Consider the following 20,019-nt stretch of genomic DNA (forward strand, 5'->3'; position numbering starts at 1 on the left):
GAGGTACAGGTCGCATTGCAGGAGAATCCCTTGCATCTCGCTGGTGCCCGGTCAAAGCGCTCCGGGAGGGACAGGGGTATTCCACGGACCGGCTCAGATGGGATGGAGGCAGGTAGTGGTAGTGTGGGGGCTGGTGCCGGAACCGGTGCTGGAGACTGGAGGGACTGCACATTCCCCTCCAAATGCAGGATGGTTGCCAACACGCTGTCCATGGTGCTGCTGAGTTTGGAGAGACAGTCCTCGTGATGCTGGACTGTCTCTACGATGGTCGCCAGCTCGGCATTTCCCGCTGTCTCAATTTAGTGGGTTGGTTATTCTGTCACGTTGTATAATGATTGGAGACAGGTGCAGGAATACGTAATAGGGTTTTTAATTTCTCCACCCAAAATAAAGTACGTCATGAAAACGACGGGGACGAAGCCCAAAACAGACACGTATATATATAACACAGGGATGTAACCCAATCAAAAGAGCGAGGTGTAAACCTCTAAATAATACACGGGACGAGACCCGTAATAACAAGTGCACAAAAACACATAGCGCGAAAGCCGATACAACAGAACACCAACATGGAAGAATAATCGACAAGGACAATGGGCACATATATGTACATACTAATTAGGGGGAAATGGGAACCAGGTGTGTGTAATAGGACAAGACACTCCGGGGTTGCTGGTAATGAATCCAGTTCAGTGATGCCTAGAAGGCCGGTGACATAGACCTCCGGAGCTGGTGAACGGAATGAGCAGCAGTACCGGGGGGATCCGTGACAGTTATTTTGTTTTTTTATGTTCAGTTTGAAATCTTCCTGCAGGACTGTGTATTTGGCTTTTTGGCTGCCGGTGGTTTCCTGCATCTTGTGTCTGCAGCAGATAGGGTGTCTATCTGTCTGTGGTATCTGACATATTAATTACAACCAATCAGGTTAATTGCATATTACTGCAAACCCTTGACCACATTACTGACTTACCACCACGCTCTGTCCAGGTGAGGCACTGAAAGGAGGATGACGGACGAGAGAAGGGAAGTGTAAATAGTTCCTTTCTCTTTCTCCTTCTCATTCCCTTTCTTTCTTGCAATCTGACTTTCTCTCTTTCTTCATCTACTCTTTTGCAATTTATACCTTTCTTTCCAGCAGGTTATACAGTATAACTCTATGTTCCTTCCCTTTGCTTCTCCTGCTCTGTGCGATTGAGTCTTCATCAGTGATTCTTTACAGTCATTACCATCCATCATTACTTTATTACTACCAGCCCAGCTGGTGTCACAAACACTGCAATAAGCAAACCTTGTTTCCCTCTGCGTATAGTATAGTGGGAGGAATGATGATTTAGGTAAAACAGGGCTGTGGAATTGTAACTGAAGCTGCTCGGAGGCTATCTCCAGGACTTGAATTGTATTTGCAATTATTTGGGATGTGGCGTTTAGAGATGTTGCATAATGCATGGTCTCCGTTTCTGCTGGGCCACTCAAACATTTATGAGACAAGGGGAGAGTCGCTTCGTGGGGAGAGAGAAGGAGATGGAGGGAGGTAGAGGGTGGGGGCGGCTTGGCGGACACAGGGCCAGGTAGGGGTGTCAGGAGGGGGGATCCCTAGAGGGAATGGGACATAACCGCTCTTATATATGAATCTAATAAATCTTCTATACAGATGAAGGATCTTAATTGTACCAATATTGTCACAGCAAAATAATCTTGCAGCAACAGGATTTAAACGCTTAGTACATAATGTTTCTTGATCGGTGGTTAGGGTATTAGCTGGACAAAAGTAGGTTACATGAAAAGTGTAATACTGTTAATATAACCGTGTGCTAGTGTGGGTTTTCAGTGAATTAACGTAACTCACAAAGCTCATCTGCTTTTCCTGCAGTGCAGGAAAATTCTCAGCAACAAAACAGTGATCAAAGTAAAATCCTATATCTGTATGTCTCCCATATACACAGCTGTGTGTGGACACTAGGTTGACTATCAGTGGGAACTGGTACCTCTTAGATGTTAAGTTCCCTATATGGGGACCGAAGCGGTTCTGGACCGGTTCTGACTGACATTTTGGTGTACAAAGCGATCTGTGAACATCGTAGATTCCCGGGCCTTATAGTGGCAGAAAGACCGATCAGTCTGCTCTCCACTCCCACTCTCTCAGCGGAGCCCACATTTGCATAGGGAACAACATATCACATTTTCTAGCCTTTCCAGACAAATAATCGATTTTCTCTTCCTCTGAGTGGCAGAGCCCAGTCTGGGAGACGGCATATGAAAGGAGACAGTCCATCGAATCCAGCAGTGCTGGTTTCATCTCGCTGTGATATTCTCAGCCGGATTTAGAGATCTCAGTGGACGTTTAGGAGAGAATTCTCTGTCGTCAGTTATATGAAATAGTGCCAATATTGTACTGTCACTAAGTATGATCATATTTATTTTACAGTTATAAGAAAGGTGAAATCTTATAGTAAGTCATTTATAATTTGATTGTTACCATATTTAGAAGGTATTCAGTCATTTCATTGCCCACTTTTGTTGAATAGGAAAAAATTCTAAACATTCAAAAGTTTGGGGTCACTTAGAAATGTCCTTGTTTTTGAAAGAAAAGCACAATGTTTGTCCATTAAAATAACATCAAAGTGATCATAAATACAGTGTAGACATTATTATTGTTGTTAATGACTATTGTAGCTGGAAACGGCAGATTTTTAATGGAATATCTAAACTCAGCAAAACAAGAAACGTCCCTTTTTCAGGACCCTGTCTTTCAAAGATAATTTGTAAAAATCCAAATAACTTCACAGATCTTCATTGTAAAGGGTTTAAACACTGTTTCCCATGCTTGTTCAATGAACCATAAACAATTAATGAACATGCACCTGTGGAACGGTCGTTAAGACACTAACAACATACAGACGGTAGGCAATTAAGGTCACAGTTATAAAAACTTAGGACACTAAAGAGGCCTTTCTACTGACTCTGAAAAACACCAAAAGAAAGATGCCCAGGGTCTTTGCTCATCTGCGTGAACGTGCCTTAGGCATGCTGCAAGGAGGCATGAGGACTGCAGATGTGGCCAGGGCAATAAATTGCAATGTCTGTACTGTGAGACTCCTAAGACAGCGCTACAGGGAGACAGTCCGGAGAGCTGATCGTCCTCGCAGTGGCAGACCACGTGTAACAACACCTGCACAGGATCGGTACATCCGAACATCACACCTGCGGAACAGGTACAGGATGGCAACAACATCTGCCTGAGTTACACCAGGAACGCACAATCCCTCCATCAGTGCTCAGACTGTCCGCAATAGGCTGAGAGAGGCTGGACTGAGGGCTTGTAGGCCTGTTGTAATGCAGGTCCTCACCAGACATCACCGGCAACAACGTCGCCTATGGGCACATACCCACCGTCGCTGGAGCAGACAGGACTGGCAAAAAGTGCTCTTTACTGACGAGTCGCGGTTTTGTCTCACCAGGGGTGCTGGTCGGATTCGTGTTTATTGTCGAAGGAATGAGCATTACACCGAGGCCTGTACTCTGGAGCGGGATCGATTTTGAGGTGGGGGGTCCGTCATGGTCTGGGGCATTGTGTCACAGCATCATTGGACTTAGCTTGTTGTCATTGCAGGCAATCTCAACGCTGTACGTTACAGGGAAGACATCCTCCTCCCTCATGTGGTACCCTTCCTGCAGGCTCATCCTGACATGACCCTCCAGCATGACAATGCCACACGCCATACTGCTCGTTCTGTGCATGATTTCCTGCAAGACGGGAATGTCAGTGTTCTGCCATGGCCAGCGAAGAGCCCGGATCTCAATCCCATTGAGCACGTCTGGGACCTGTTGGATCGGAGGGTGAGGGCTAGGGCCATTCCCCCCAGAAATGTCCAGAAACTTGCAGGTGCCTTGGTGGAAGAGTGGGATTAATATCTCACAGCAAGAACTGGCAAATCTGGTGCAGTCCATGAGGAAGTGATGCACTGCAGTACTTAATGCAGCTGGTGGCCACACCAGATACTGACTGTTACTTTTGATTTTGACCCCCCCTTTGTTCAGGGACACATTATTCCATTCCTGTTAGTCACATGTCTGTGGAACTTGTTCAGTTTATGTCTCAGTTGTTGAATCTTTTTATGTTCATAGAAATATTTACACATGTTAAGTTTGCTGAAAATAAACACAGTTGACAGTGAGAGGACGTTCCTTTTTTTGCTGAGTTTACATAGTCATACAGAGGCCCATTATCAGCAACCATCACTCTTGTGTTCCAATGGCATGTTGTGTTAGCTAATCCAAGTTTATCATTTTAAAAGGCTAATTGATTATTAGATAACCCTTTTGCAATTATATTAGAATAGCTGAAAACTGTTTTGCTGATTAATGAAGCGATAAAACTGGCCTTCTTTAGACTAGTTGAGTATCTGGAGCGTCAGCATTTGAGGGTTAGATTACAGGCTCAAAATGGCAAGACACAAAGACCTTTCTTCTGAAACTCGTTAGTCTACTCTTGTTCTGAGAAATTAAGGCTATTCCATGCGAGAAATTGCAAAGAAACTACATTTTAAAAGCTCCAAATGAGTCTCTTTCGTTTTGTTGCCAGAGACAATGAGAAATATTGGTTCTATATGATTGACATACACAAAATGGGATTCCCAACAGATTCTAAGCAATTCCAAACTAACATTACAAATCATGTGTAATTCATCTGTTTAACATGCAATAATCAGGACTTATTGATGTGGCTGTAATGTTGATTGATCACCGATGCCGTTAGCCCACATAAATTTAGGATGATCCCCAAATCGAAGGCTGCCGACCCCAGACAGCCAATGTGTGTGTGTGTGTGTGCGTGTGCGTGTGCGTGTGCGTGTGTGTGTGTGTGTGTGTGTGTGTGTGTGTGTGTGTGCGTGTGCGTGTGCGTGTGGTCAGTAGATGGCTGATTGATTATCACACCCATGACAATATCTCTCGCCTTAACCTCTGACCCTTGGCCTGCGACCCTTCTACATAAGTAGTGACCTGGAACAGCAACCTCTCCTCATTGACTTAGCATTAATGTATATGGGATCCATAGGAGGGATCCATGGAGCAAGGGCGTAACTCAGTCTCTGGACTGGAACCTCATTGAAAGCCTGTGGTTTGAAATGAAGAGGGCAATCGACATGTGCAGACAAAGCATATCAAGGATCTGTAAAGATTATGTATAGAGGAATGATCTAAGATCCCTCCCAAAGTGTTCTTCAATCTCATGAAACATTAAAAAAAAAGGCTCAGTGGTGTTATCCTCGCAAGGGGAGGGGGCTGGAGTAATGAAAACGGGATCCAATAATATTTACATTTTTTATTACATGTCAAACAAAATCAATTCCTGGTTGGCCTAACCCAGCATTTTTGGGATGAGCAGAACACACACACACACACACACACACACACACACACACACACACACACACACACACACACACACACACACACACACACACACACACACACACACACACACACACACACACACACACACACACACACACACACACACACACACACACACACACACACTTCCTTCTGCCCCTGAGCAAGGTAGTTAACCCACTGTTCCCCGGGCACCGAAGACGTGGATGTTGATTAAGGCAGCCCCCTGCACCTCTCTGATTTAGAGGGTTGAATGCGGAAGACACATTTCAGTTGAAGGCATTCAGTTGTACAACTGACTAGGTATCCCCTTTTCCTTTCCCTTTCAGTCAACTGTCTGTAAAGTCTCATTCCCCCTGTTTATCTAACTCATCCCTCATATGATCTGTCAATCACCACATCCTCATCAGCAGACTCAACAGCCTCGGTTTCTCAAATGATTGCCTCGCCTGGTTCACCAACTACTTTTCCGATAGAGTTCAGTGTGTCAAATCGGAGGGCCTGTTGTCCGGGCCTCTGGCAGTCTCTATGGGGGTGCCACAGGGTTCAATTATTGGGCCTCACTCTTTTCTCTGTCTACATCAATGATGTCGCTCTTGCTGCTGGTGAGTCTCTGATCCACCTCTACGCAGACGACACCATTCGGTATACTTCTGGCCCATCTTTGGACACTGTGTTAACTAACCTCCAGACGATCTTCAATGCCATACAATTCTCCTTCCGTAGCCTCCAACTGCTCTTAAATACAAGTAAAACTAAATGCATGCTCTTCAACCGATCGCTGCCTACACCTGCCCGCCCGCCCAGCATCACTACTCTGGACGGTTCTGACTTAGAATATGTGGACAACTACAAATACCTAGGTGTCTGGTTAGACTGTAAACTCTCCTTCCAGACTCACATCAAACATCTCCAATCCAAAGTTAAATCTAGAATTGGCTTCCTATTTCGCAACAAAGCATCCTTCACTCATGCTGCCAAACATACCCTCGTAAAACTGACTATCCTACCGATCCTTGACTTCGGCGATGTCATTTACAAAATAGCCTCCAACACCCTACTCAACAAATTGGATGCAGTCTATCACAGTGCCATCCGTTTTGTCACCAAAGCCCCATATACTACCCACCACTGCGACCTGTACGCTCTCGTTGGCTGGCCCTCGCTTCATACTTGTCGCCAAACCCACTGGTTCCAGGTCATCTACAAGACCCTGCTAGGTAAAGTCCCGCCTTATCTCAGCTCGCTGGTCACCATAGCAGCACCCACCCGTAGCACGCGCTCCAGCAGGTGTATTTCACTGGTCACCCCCAGGGCCAATTTCTCCTTTGGCCGCCTCTCCTCCCAGTTCTCTGCTGCCAATGACTGGAACGCACTACAAAAATCTCTGAAACTGGAAACACTTATCTCCCTCACCAGCTTTAAGCACCAGCTGCCAGAGCAGCTCACAGATCACTGCACCTGTACATAGCCCATCTATAAATAGCTCAAACAATTACCTCATCCCCTACTGTATTTATTTATTTATTTTGCTCCCTTGCACCCCAGTATTTCTACTTTGCACATTCACCTACTGCAAATCTACAATTCCATTGTTTTTAATTGCTATATTATATTTACTTCGCCACCATGGCCTTTTTATTGCCTTTACCTCCCTTATCTCACCTAATTTGCTCACATTGTATATTAGACTTGTTTTTGTACTGTATTATGTTTGTTTTACTCCATGTGTAACTCTGTGTTGTTGTATGTGTCGAACTGCTTTGCTTTATCTTGGCCAGGTCGCAGTTATAAATGAGAACATGTTCTCAACTTGCCTACCTGGTTAAACAAAGGTAAAATAAATAAAAATATCTCTGTCTGTTCCTCTACTCCTGCAACATACGGGGAATGGCAACAGCAGCACCACCAACTTTTGTGGGGATCACCACATCCTCTAGATGGAAGGCTCCAACCAAACCAGAACTACTGTTTTGGTAAGTACTTATCTCTACACATTAATACAAATGTATTATGCAATAAAATAATCCTAAAAGCAAACTCTTATACAAGATTTTTATACTCCAGTTTATTTTCACAAGAATGTTTTCTGAAAAAAACATTAGTTCAGATTAAATCATTTGGTGTGATGAACCAATAACAAAGGGAGAAATGCAGAGAAGCAATTTGACCATAAGTATTTAGATTGCATATTTATCCAATAGGTGTCTCCATAATGACAAACTCCTCTCTCGCTGCTGGAAAAAAATTGTGATTAGTTTTCAGGCATTGTGGGCGGGGGGAGGTCCAACAGAAAAATGTGGAAATGTGTCGCAATGAGTGGTGCAACTCATTTCCAGTAGCTGCCTGGCCACCCCCAGTCCCCCACAAGTCACTCCTTTGCAGAGGAGAGATGGACATCTTTCTTCCATCTCTCAGTATGGACACACACTGCTGGTTACTGTATAGTTAGGAAAAAACATTCTGACATTACAGTGCATTAGGAAAGTATTCAGACCCCTTGACTTTTCCCACATTTTATTACGTTACAGCCTTATTCTAAAATTGATTAAATTGCTACTTTTCCTCATCAATCTACACACAATAACCCATAATGACAAAGCAAAAACAGGTTTTTATACATTTTGCAAATGTATTAATCATAAAACACTGAAATTTTACATTTACATAAATATTCAGACCTTTTACTCAGTACTTTGTTGAAGCACCTTTGGCAGTGATTACAGCCTCGAGTCTTCTTGGGTATGACGCTACAAGCTTGGCACACCTGTATTTGGAGAGTTTCTCCCATTCTTATCTACATATCCTCTCAAGCTCTGTCAGGTTGGATGGGGAGCGTTGCTGCACAGCTATTTTCAGGTCTCTCCAGAGATGTTTGATTAGGTTCAAGTCCCGGCTCTGGCTGGGCCACTCAAAGACATTCAGAGACTTGTCACGAAGCCACTCCTGCGTTGTCATGGCTGTGTGGTTAGGGTCGTTGTCCTGTTGGAAGGTGAACCTTCGCCCCAGTGTGAGGTCTTGAGGGCTCTGGAGCAGGTTTTTATCAAGGATCTCTCTGTACTTTGCGCCGTTCATATTTCCCTCGAATAGTCTCACAGTCCCTGCCGCTGAAAAACTACCCCATGATGCTGCCACCACCATACTTCACCATAGGGATGGTATTGGCCAGGTGATGAGTGGTGTGACGCTTGGCATTCTTGGTTTCATCAGACCACAGAATCTTGTTTCTCTTGATCTGAGTCCTTTAGGTGCCTTTTGGCAAACTCCAAGCGGGCTGTCATGTGCTTTTTACTGAGGAGTGGCTTCCGTCTGGCCACCATACCATAAAGGCCTGAAGTGCCGGTTGTCCTCAACAGAGGAACTCTGGAGCTCTGTCAGAGTGACCATCAGGTTCTTGGTCAACTCCCTGACCAAGGCCCTTCTCCCACCGATTGCTCAGTTTGGCCAGGTGGCCAGCTCTAGGAAGAGTCTTGATGGTTCCAAACTTCTTCCATTTAAGAATGATGGAGGCCACTGTGTTCTTGGTGACCTTCAATGCTGCCGAAATGTTGGGGTTCCCTTCCCCAGATCTGTGCCTCGACACAATCCTGTCTCGGAGCTCTACGGACAATTCCTTCGACCTCATTGCTTGGTTTTTGCTCTGACATGCACTGTCAACTTATATAGACAGGTGTGTGCCTTTCCCAAATCATGTCCAATCAATTGCATTTACCACAGATGGACTAATCAAGTTGTAGAAACAGCTCCAGGATGATCAATGGAAACAGGATGCACCTGAGCTCAATTTTGAGTCTAATAGCAAAGGGTCTGAATACTTATGTAAATAAGGTATTTCTGTTTTTTATTTATAACAAATAAGCAAAAAATTATAGAAACCTGTTTTCACTTTGTCGTTATGGCGTATTGTGTGTAGATTGATAAGGAATTTTTTGGGAAAAAGTGAAGGGGTTTGAATAATTTCAGAATGCACTCATTTAAGGGGTGCCTGGGGAGATGGGCAGCCCCATAAGAAAGCAAGGCACCATCATAGATGTTAAAATATTTATGGCCAGTGGACACCACCATAATATCAATGTTGGTCCAGTCCATTATTTTAGAAGCAATATGTTTTTTGACATAATTGCGATTGTCATTTTTGAAGAACACCACTTAGAAACGACTAAAATGGGTTAGTACTGATTCTCACCTAATAATAATAATAATCACATTAATAATAATAATAATCACAATAATAATAATAATAAAAACATCTGCAAGAACAAGAGAATGTTTTATTGCTATTATTTTCGCTACAGATGTAGGATCTTAATTTGAGCCAATTTGCTACAGCAGGAAATATATATTCTTGCAGCAACAGGAAATGTGGATTATAATTACTGGACATTTTTCAAAAGGGAAATTACAAACTTAAGAAGTCTTTGTAAACCTCAAATACATTACCATTTTAAAATGTCCATTGCAGGAAAATTCTCTTGCAACAGGGCGATCAAATTAAATCTGTATATGTTGTCAACCTCGTAAACCAAGGGTAATACAGGAAGTTGTACACAAAAACCCTGGCCGCACCGACTAGTCGTGGTAAAAAGCTCAATTGCATTGTCACCCCCAAAAAATCAGGATTTCTATTGCTTTGATACTATAATTAACATTTGACACTGGTTGTAGGTAGAAATGTTACATGTATAACCTTTAAAGTCCAGATCAGTGAACACTCAATAGGACCGGGATCGTCACCTACTGTAGATTCAGCCACGGTTCAGTTTTTTTCTGGAGCGGATGGTAAGGGGCCAGAACATAATGAGAAATCATTTGTAGACTGCAAATTGACCGCAAGACACCCAAACAGATATAATATTTTACTAAAACATAATAATTTCAAACCTTGCTTACATTTGTATACGATCACATACAGTATATCTCTCGATTATGAGTGGGAATACTTCGGAACAGATTTCCAAATCACTTGGAGCTGATTTACTTGTGTTTTTATAGTCGATTATGCCCAACAATAAAAATGTATACAAACTATTTTTGCACAGAATTCTTGGGGGGCCAAATATAATCACCCTAATACACATACTGTTTCCGACCCTTATTACCCCTCCACCCCTGACTAAGCGTCAACATCACAGGGTTTGACTTCAGTATTCAACGTTTGTCCAGAGGGGATATAAATGTCAAATTCTGACGTTTAAATTCAGCGATTTATTCCGAATAGTTAAGGTAAGAGTTAAAGTTTGGGATAGGGTAAAAAATTAAATAGTGCCTAGCACTGGGATTTGACACCCCTTGACAGTCACACACACACACACACACACACACACACACACACACACACACACACACACACACACACACACACACACACACACACACACACACACACACACACACACACACACACACACACACACACACACACACACACACACACACACACACACACACACACACACACACACACACACACCTGTGACCGTGCAGCCCAACCAGGTCACTCCAGTACAGCCCAGCTCTGACTGGCTCATTCTCCCATCACACAGCACAGACGAGAGATGAGCTGCCTGCCTGCCAGTGAGAGTCACAAACACTCAGCATCTCCCTGTCACAGCATGCTTACTCATCCTCACCTTAAATGACACACCCTCCTCATTCAAACACATTCACTGTTAGAGCCTCACCTCTGTGCACGGGAAACAGACACTTTGCATTCACACACCCACCTCTGAAAACAGCATACACCCTCCCCATTCACACACACTCTGTCACAGGCTGATCCACAGCCTTACCTCACCTCTGCAGGCAGGCAGGGAACAGCAGCCTGGGCACAGCAGGACCATGCAGCTAAACTTCCTCATGCAAAAACTGACTGAGCCAGTGATAATGTCAAATACCATCAACGCAGGCATTGGAGCAAAATATTACACATTTACTGTATACAGATCATACACCTGCTCTTTCCATGACACAGACTGAACAGATGAATACAGGTGAAAGCTATGATCACTTATTGATGTCACTTGTTAAATCCACTTCAATCAAATCAAATCAAATCAGTGTAGATGAAGGGGAGGAGACAAGTTAAAGAAGGATTTTATGTATGCCACTTAGAGGGTGAATGGGCAAGACAAAATATTTAAGTGACTTTGAACGGGGTATGGTAATAGGTGCCAGGCCCACCGGTTTGTGTCAAGAACTGCAACGCTGCAGGGTTTTTCAAGCTCAACACTTTCCCATGTGTATCAAGAAAGGTCCACCACCCAAAGGACATCTAGCCAACTTGACACAACTGTGGGAGGCATTGGAGTCAACATGCGCCAGCATCCCTGTGGAACACTTTGGATTTTCCTCGACGAATTGAGGCTCTTTTGGGGGTGGGGGGGGCTCAATATTATCAATAATGCTTTGTACACAGTGTAGTCTGGCTATGAGTACAACACACAGGGATGGAAAGACGGTGACCTTCTGCAGCTCTTAACCTTTCCCCCTCTCCACAGTGACCTTTAACCCCTGACCCCACTCACCGATCTCACAGCTCTCTCCAGAGTAGCCCTGGGGGCAGTAGCAGCTGTAGCCGTCGCCCTCCGGCAGGCAGCTGCCTCCATGCAGACAGGGGTTGGTCTGGCACGGGTTGTCCTCAGCTGCAGAATGGAGATAGAGCAGGGGGGTTAACCGAGGGAGATGTGTACACAGAGATGCAGTACATTAACACACACATGCCAAACAGCTACCTGTACTATTTGATTTACCCTTTTTGCACTAACTGTTTTGAAAGAAAATGGCCCCTCATTTCCCCCCCTAATCAATCTACACACAATATCCATAAGGACAAAGCAAAAACAGGTTTTTAGACATTTTTACGAATTAAAAAACATTTAATAAACGGAAATATCACATTTTCATAAGTACTCAGGCCCTTTGCTCAGTACTTTGTTGAAGCTTCCCGAAGGCACTGTATAGCCAATTTATCATTACTCATTGTGTATTTATTACTGCTTTTATTACTTTTCTATTATTTCTCCATTTTCTTTCTCTCTGCTTTGTTGGGAAGGGCCCGTAAGTTCCAGTCCGCACGGTGTATCTCTACAACATGAGCATGTCTCTGGGTGACGTGGACATCCCCATGCATGCACCTTATCAACATATAACTCATTCAATATTGCACCATCCCATTCTCTGGGCTCTTTCTGCAATCTTAACCAGTAGTATCTACAAAAAATAATGAATCATTACCAGTAGTATATACCAGGAATAATGAATCATAACCAGTAGTATCTACCAGGAATAATGAATCATAACCAGTAGTATATGCCAGGAATAATGAATCATAACCAGTAGTATCTACCAGGAATAATGAATCATAACCAGTAGTATATACCAGGAATAATGAATCATTACCAGTAGTATCTACAGGAATAATGAATCATAACCTGTAGTATCTACCAAGAATAATGAATCATAACCAGTAGTATATACCAGGAATAATGAATCATAACCAGTAGTATCTACCAGGAATAATGAATCATAACCAGTAGTATCTACCAGAAACATAGAATAATACTAGATGTTTGGTGAATCTATGAATTATGTATGACCACTGGAGTCTTTGCCACTCAAAATATTTTTGGGGAGAATATTTTGATATTTATTTCAGCACTCAAAATCTTGACAAAGCTTATTCTGTAAGAGGGGTTAATATGAATTTAAAACCATTTGACATGATATATATTTATTTACATATGGACTTTGAAATGAACAAACGTAGAATAAGTCTGGCATAAGCTTATTCCCACACTTTACAATAACTCTGTTGCAATGGTCTTAGGTAGTCTCTGTACCAGCGATTCCCTCCATCGCGACACTGCTGCCCAGTTGAAGAGCTTGTGATCTCCATGTAGCACCACAGCACCATGCGCCTTCGGAAAAGCACCCCTCAGCCTCAGAGGCCCTTCTGGAGGCATGCAGCCATATAGAGTCATTATACCTTAATGTAGGCCTATTTGCCTACTAGCCAAATAAAATGAAGAGCATGCATGATGTGTGCAACTCATCATTCCAACATATTTGAACATTTAATTCATCCTTCATTCATTCAGTATGTCATCCATTCAGTCATTTGTCTGAGTTGCAAAATGAACTAAATCAAACAAAATCAACTCAGACAAATGACTGAAAGAGAATAGAACAGTCTTATAATCATTTTTATTGAAATACGTGTGTATTCAAAATGATCTACATTTGCCAAAGTTCTTTAGCCTATCACTTTCATAATTCAATGTTTAATTTCTTTCTCTCTGCATTGTTGGGAAGGGCCCATAAGTAAGCATTACACTGTTGGTTTACACCATGTGACAAATAAAATTGTATTTGACATGCACAAGTAAGTGAATGCGCAACACAAAAACGAGCGTGCACGCACACACACACACACACACAAACACACACACACACACACACACACACACACACACACACACACACACACACACACACACACACACACACACACACACACACACACACACACACACACACACACACACACACACACACACACACACACACACACACACACATACCACACACACACACACACTGCAGATCTCTCTCAAGCACACACACAGATAGATTTACACATACTAGAATTCTCTCTCTCCGGGTCGGGTGAGCTGGTATCTTTCCCCTCATACATCATTAAGTAAGCCTGGGTATTATAGATGCTGGAAAAGAGATGTAGCACATCAGATTGTGTCTGGAAACTTATCTGGATTGGCTAATAAAACCATACTTAATGTAGCTATCTCTCCCCACAGCCACGAAACAAAGCCTAAAAACCTGGTGCTGTGCAACTTTCCTTGTCAAACACCAGCACCGTCCTAAAAGTAGAGCCTATAATTACGACTTAATCTACTCTATCTCACCATTTATCCCAAAATGTTTCCCTTGAAGAGCGGTGCTTGGAGTTATAGCCTGGCAAAATAAAACGCGTTAATTACCTCGCAACAACGTGGTCATATGGCATTAAAAGAGGTGGCTCCGAGGGTGCCTGACTGGGCGATGATCAGGTCATTTATGAGTACCCAGCTCATCAGAGTGACGCGGGTGGGTGGCACACATTGTACTCCCCCCCACCGAGCATCCGTCCTGATAAAAGGGGGGGGGGGGACAGACAGAGCAGCTTGTGGAAAGGAAAGTCACAGTCACACGGCCAAGCGCCCCCCCCCCCCCCCCCCCCCCCCTCTGTCTTTGGTCTCTCTCTCTCTCACTCTCTCAAACAGAGTGTGTCGCTGAGAGGGTGAAGTGCAGTATGAAGGACCTGTCAGCTTGTCTATCTTCTGTATTATTTCTCAATCTAAAACTCTTCAATGTGAAGACTGGGGCTCTATCTGAGAGTCACTGGCACGTCATGGTTCTCTGTTAGTTGGTTGTCTGTGGTAGCTCATCCATCACTAATATATTCATTAGCATCACATATCTGACAGTGGCCTGTTTAGCCCTGCGTGACAGTGTGTTGGGAAAGAATCCACACCTGCTCCATTTTTTAATGTGATGGTTAACATGGCTGTGTGGGTCTGACTACACAGCTCTAGTCAGCAGGGTCCACAGCAGATGGAACTGTTTGCTCTGATAAATATCACAAACCCCAAAAATGCTCTACCTCTCTGTTATTGCTAATGGTGAGAGCTTACCATGTCAATAATTCCTTCATGATTATCTGAAATCATGGAAGCATCCACACAAATGTAGAAGTTTTCAGAAAAATATTTTATTCTTATTTACAATGAAAGGGACTCCAAAATGACACAATGCATTACTGACCATTCATTGCTGTTGGGCACAAAAAAACATAAAACACAAAACAAAATAACAATTTTGTAGAGTCACAAGCTTGATTTCAGGGCTGGTGTTATGGGAGCGCCTTAGGGGGCCTGGTACGCCCTACCATACCTCCTTGCCCGTCCAAATAAAATATTGAAATATTGATTATTTATTTGCCCGAGACGTGTGCCGACAGAACGACGCAGCTAACCACACCGCTGGCGTTATGTGTGCGAGCGTTGCAAAATAAATTTACACATACAGTGCATTCGGAAAGTATTCAGACCCCTTGACCTTTTCGCTCCAGTCTGAGGTCCTGAGCACTCTGGAGCAGGTTTTCATCAAGGATCTAACTGTACTTTGCTCCGTTCATCTTTCCCTCAATCTTGACTAGTCTCTCAGTCACTGAAAAACATCCCCACAGCATGATGCTGCCACCACCGTGCTTCACCGTAGGGATGGTGCCAGGTTTCCTCCAGCCGTGACACTTGGAATTCAAGCCAAATAATTTAATCTTGGTTTCATCAGACTAGAGACTGTTGTTTCTCATGGTCTGAGTCCTTTAGGTGCCTTTTGGCAAACTCCAAGGGGGCTGTCATGTGATTGAAAGATGAACTGAGGTCCACACTCCAGTCCAGTTGGTGGTGGTAATGCACCTTATAGTTGATTGCCAACCGCTATATAAAGTCCACAGAAGAAGAAGAGGATGACTGAAGGATTAGCGATTACTAGAAAATAACTAGGTTTCCCCTTTTATCTGTGGCTTAATTGTCGGAGTATAGAAACACACAATTTTGTGTGACTCAAAATGGCCAAAAATTCTATAAAGATCCCGAAAAAAAAGGAACTTGTGCATTTAAGGTAAAATAACAACCCAATATTTATATCCCAGGACAAATTAGCTAGCAACCGCAAGCTATCTAAATGGTCATGAATGTTCCATGTGTTTCGACCTTTTCCCCAAAATAGTTGGTTCAGAGTTCGTTTTGATATTTCAACCTGCGTGCCCTGATCACATCTGGTGTGGATGGACAAAATCAATATGCGCGTGCCCAGTCTAGTCAGCATGTGTCACAGTTAAAGCATCGAAGTGATAGTGTGGCAAGTCATAATATTTCTGTACAGACAGCATCAGATACATGGACTACATATAGAGAGGCGCTGTTTCGCTTGTTCGGATGCTTTCTCCTGTAATATAGTATGGAGCAAGATACTTGCCAAAAGGTTGAATATATGTATCGTTAGAATCGTAAGAAAATCCATACGTAAATTGTTAGGATCGCAAGAAAAGCCATACGTGAAATATGCCGTGAAATTTAATCTGGGAACATGCAAACACCATGTTATGATTACGGACTAACCTTTTAGGCTTGAACAAATGTTGTGTTGCAATTCTGAAGTACAATAATACCTTTCAGAGTTTTGGCAGTTTCGTCTCACTCCAAAAAATAAACGCACACCAAACGGCCTGTGAGGAGCACTAGGCGAACAATTATAACACAGAAGAACGTAAGTCAAGGAACCTGGAAAGAGGTATTCTGCACGTTTTCAAGTTAAAAGTCTCCAATTCTTTATTACTCCTCAGTTGAGTTTACTTCACATTTAGGTAGCTAATGTCTTGGATTTGTTTGCCAGCGCAAGTCTAGATACCACTAGCTGTATTATGCCTACAACAGTAAAGTTTCAGTCCACTAGGTGTATCTCTACAACATGGGCATGTCTCTGGGTGACGTGGACATCTCCATGCATGCACCGAATCAAAATTTGACTCATTCAGTATTGCACCATCCCATTCTCTGGGCTCTGTCGACAATCATAACCAGTAGTATCTACAATAAATAATGAATCATTACCAGTAGTATATACCTGGAATAATTAATCATAACCAGTAGTATCTACCAGGAATAATGAATCATAACCAGTAGTATCTACCAGGAATAATGAATCATAACCAGTAGTATCTACCAGCAATAATGAATCATAACCAGTAGTATCTACCAGGAATAATGAATCATTACCAGTAGTATATACCAGGAATAATGAATCATAACCAGTGGTATATACCAGGAATAATGAATCATAACCAGTAGTATCTACCAGGAATAATGAATCATTACCAGTAGTATCTACCAGGAATAATGAATCATAACCAGTGGTATATACCAGGAATAATGAATCATAACCAGTAGTATCTACCAGGAATAATGAATCATTACCAGTAGTATCTACCAGGAATAATGAATCATAACCAGTGGTATATACCAGGAATAATGAATCATAACCAGTAGTATATACCAGGAATAATGAATCATAACCAGTAGTATCTACCAGGAATAATGAATCATAACCAGTAGTATCTACCAGGAATAATGAATCATAACCAGTAGTATCTACCGGGAATAATGAATCATAACCAGTAGTATCTACCAGGAATAATGAATCATAACCAGTAGTATCTACCAGGAATAATGAATCATAACCAGTAGTATCTACCAGAAACATAGAATAATACTAGATGTTTGGTGAATCTATGAATTATGTATGACCACTGGAGTCTTTGCCACTCAAAATATTGATAGAATATAAGAATATGAAATAGAATATTTTGATATTTATTTCAGCACTCAAAATCTTGACAAAGCATATTCTGTAAGAGGGGTTAATATGAATTTTAAATCATTTGACATCATTTATATGAATCGTTTTATGAACATATGGACTTTGAACAAGCAATGGTCTTAGGTAGTCTCCATACAGGCGATTCCCTCCATCACTGCTGCCCAGTTGAAGAGCTTGTGATCTCCATGTAGCACCACAGCACCATGCGCCTTCGGAAAAGCACCCCTCAGCCTCAGAGGCCCTTCTGGAGGCATGCAGCCATATAGAGCCATGATACCTTAATGTAGGCCTATTTGCCTACTAGCCAAATAAAGTGAAGAGCATGCATGATGTGTGCAACTCGTCATTCCAACATATTTGAACATTTAATTCATCCTTCATTCATTCAGTATGTTATCCATTCAGTCATTTGTCTGAGTTGCAATAGGAACTAAATCAAAGAGAATAGAACTGAATTCCATGTGTATTCAAAATTATCAAAATTTTCCTAAGTTCTTTCGCCTATCACTTTAATAATTAAATGTTTAATTTAAGTCTATTCAAATAAAAAATAGGCATTCAACGTGTAGGAATAATTTCAGAACTCAATTTGTGTTTTAAAACTGTAATCGAGTAAAGGTAAACGTAAAGTAAGAATTGAACGTGTATATGTTCATTCATAATCATAACATAGGGTTTTGTACATTTAAGTTTTGTACGTCTAATTTAACGTTTTCGTTTCATGTTTGATGCATGGCTTTTCTTATGATCCTAACAACTTATGTATGGATATTCTTACGATCCTAACGATATGTATGTTCAACCTTTTTGGCAGCTATCTCGCTCCAAGCTATAGTTTCAGCAGAGAGGAAGAGGCTAAGTGAGAGGGCTCACTCTCACCAAAATCAGTCCATTATAAACCATATGCGTTTCTATGAGAATAATATGCAGACCTAAGCTTGTCGCCTGCTTTCCCGCCTTTGGAGCAAAGACTCACATTGTTAGTGCATAGACATCTCGTCATTACAGATCTCTGGTTTCAGCTTCTTGTGAATTGGAAAGGAAAGTTGGCGTGTGCACAGTGCACTGTTAGGATGCTGGATTGCCCTAAAGTAAATGGATGTTTTGCCAAAATTATATAATTACTCCTGTCTAAATAAAATAATTCAAAATACTTCACCAGGCAGCATGACTTCGGCACCGAGGCAGTGCTTAATTTGAGCCGGATCCTGCCGGAACAGGATCCGGAACCTCTCAGATTGACTTTGTTCATTCCGGCACCTATTTGCCCAGTACCTCTTGCGGCATGATTTATTAATTGTTTCACTGTTCACACTGTAAACATTCTAATAAAAGCGATCAGCTTTAAATTAAGTTGCCTCCTTGTTATTACTCCAACCCCCCAGAAAGACAATAATGTAAAAGTACGGTGATCCTTCTGTATAATCATCATATCCTGCCACACTCATTCCAGACCTGCTCGCTTATTTGTACATAGAGGTTATGCAGAGGGAGATTGGGGTAAGTATCTGATCTTAAGCCAGAGAACTGTCAGTCGCGGAGTAGAGGAGTGAGGGGAAAACTGTTCCTGATGGCGATGCCTTAGCTTGCAGAGCTGCTAATCCCGCCAGTTCAGCATTACCACCGGCACCACCACTAGCTAGTAGGCCTGCTAGCGAGTCAGACTCAGCAGGATAGGGAGACAGGGAGCTGGGGGGGACAATACATCATCCACCAACAAAGTTCTCGGCGCGGGTGCAATTTGCAGTTCAAGAACAAGCAAACGTATAACCTCTGGCTTGTCATGCAGAATTCAAAGCTTGGCTGTACAACATGCAAAAGGATAGGGAGCTTGTGTCTAGAAATGACTGAAGGGATTAAACTAGCAAAAGAAGGTGTAGAATGTACAGTATCGTCCTTTGGCTCAGACTTAAAAACAAAACAAACAAAGAGTCCTCAGGAAAAAAAGGTTTTTGAACATGCCCGAACCAAGTCACATTTGGTGGCAGCAAGCCTTGCAGACAAGACTAAAGAGGACACCCAGGTTATAGTTAACACTCAAAATGAAAAAAATACTCTACAGTCAGAATCTTCAGAACAGGCTTAGAAGGAGGCTGAACATCCCAGGCCCTCTTATGGCTTTGAGCAAGAAGTTGACTGTCAGGAGTTATAAACTTTTTCTGTACTGTGAAATGAATCTGAATATGT

General features: G+C 42.5%; 1 protein-coding gene and 1 long non-coding RNA gene across 2 annotated transcripts in view; one reads left to right on the forward strand and one right to left on the reverse strand.

Moving 5' to 3' along the window:
- The window catches only part of LOC139540947 (neurocan core protein-like), a 207,004-nt gene that overhangs the window by 58,725 nt on the left and 128,260 nt on the right, over nucleotides 1-20,019 (reverse strand). Inside the window, exon 10 of the mRNA XM_071345030.1 lies at nucleotides 11,919-12,035. Within this exon, the coding sequence (XP_071201131.1) occupies nucleotides 11,919-12,035 (117 nt within the window). The remainder of the gene's footprint in view (nucleotides 1-11,918; nucleotides 12,036-20,019) is intronic.
- LOC139540948 (uncharacterized) overlaps nucleotides 1-20,019 on the forward strand; it is a 70,251-nt gene that overhangs the window by 33,658 nt on the left and 16,574 nt on the right. Inside the window, exon 2 of the long non-coding RNA XR_011668291.1 lies at nucleotides 7,295-7,370. This is a non-coding gene — a long non-coding RNA (uncharacterized lncRNA). The remainder of the gene's footprint in view (nucleotides 1-7,294; nucleotides 7,371-20,019) is intronic.

This window comes from Salvelinus alpinus, chromosome 16 (assembly GCF_045679555.1).
Source record: "Salvelinus alpinus chromosome 16, SLU_Salpinus.1, whole genome shotgun sequence".
NCBI classification, from domain to species: domain Eukaryota; kingdom Metazoa; phylum Chordata; class Actinopteri; order Salmoniformes; family Salmonidae; genus Salvelinus; species Salvelinus alpinus.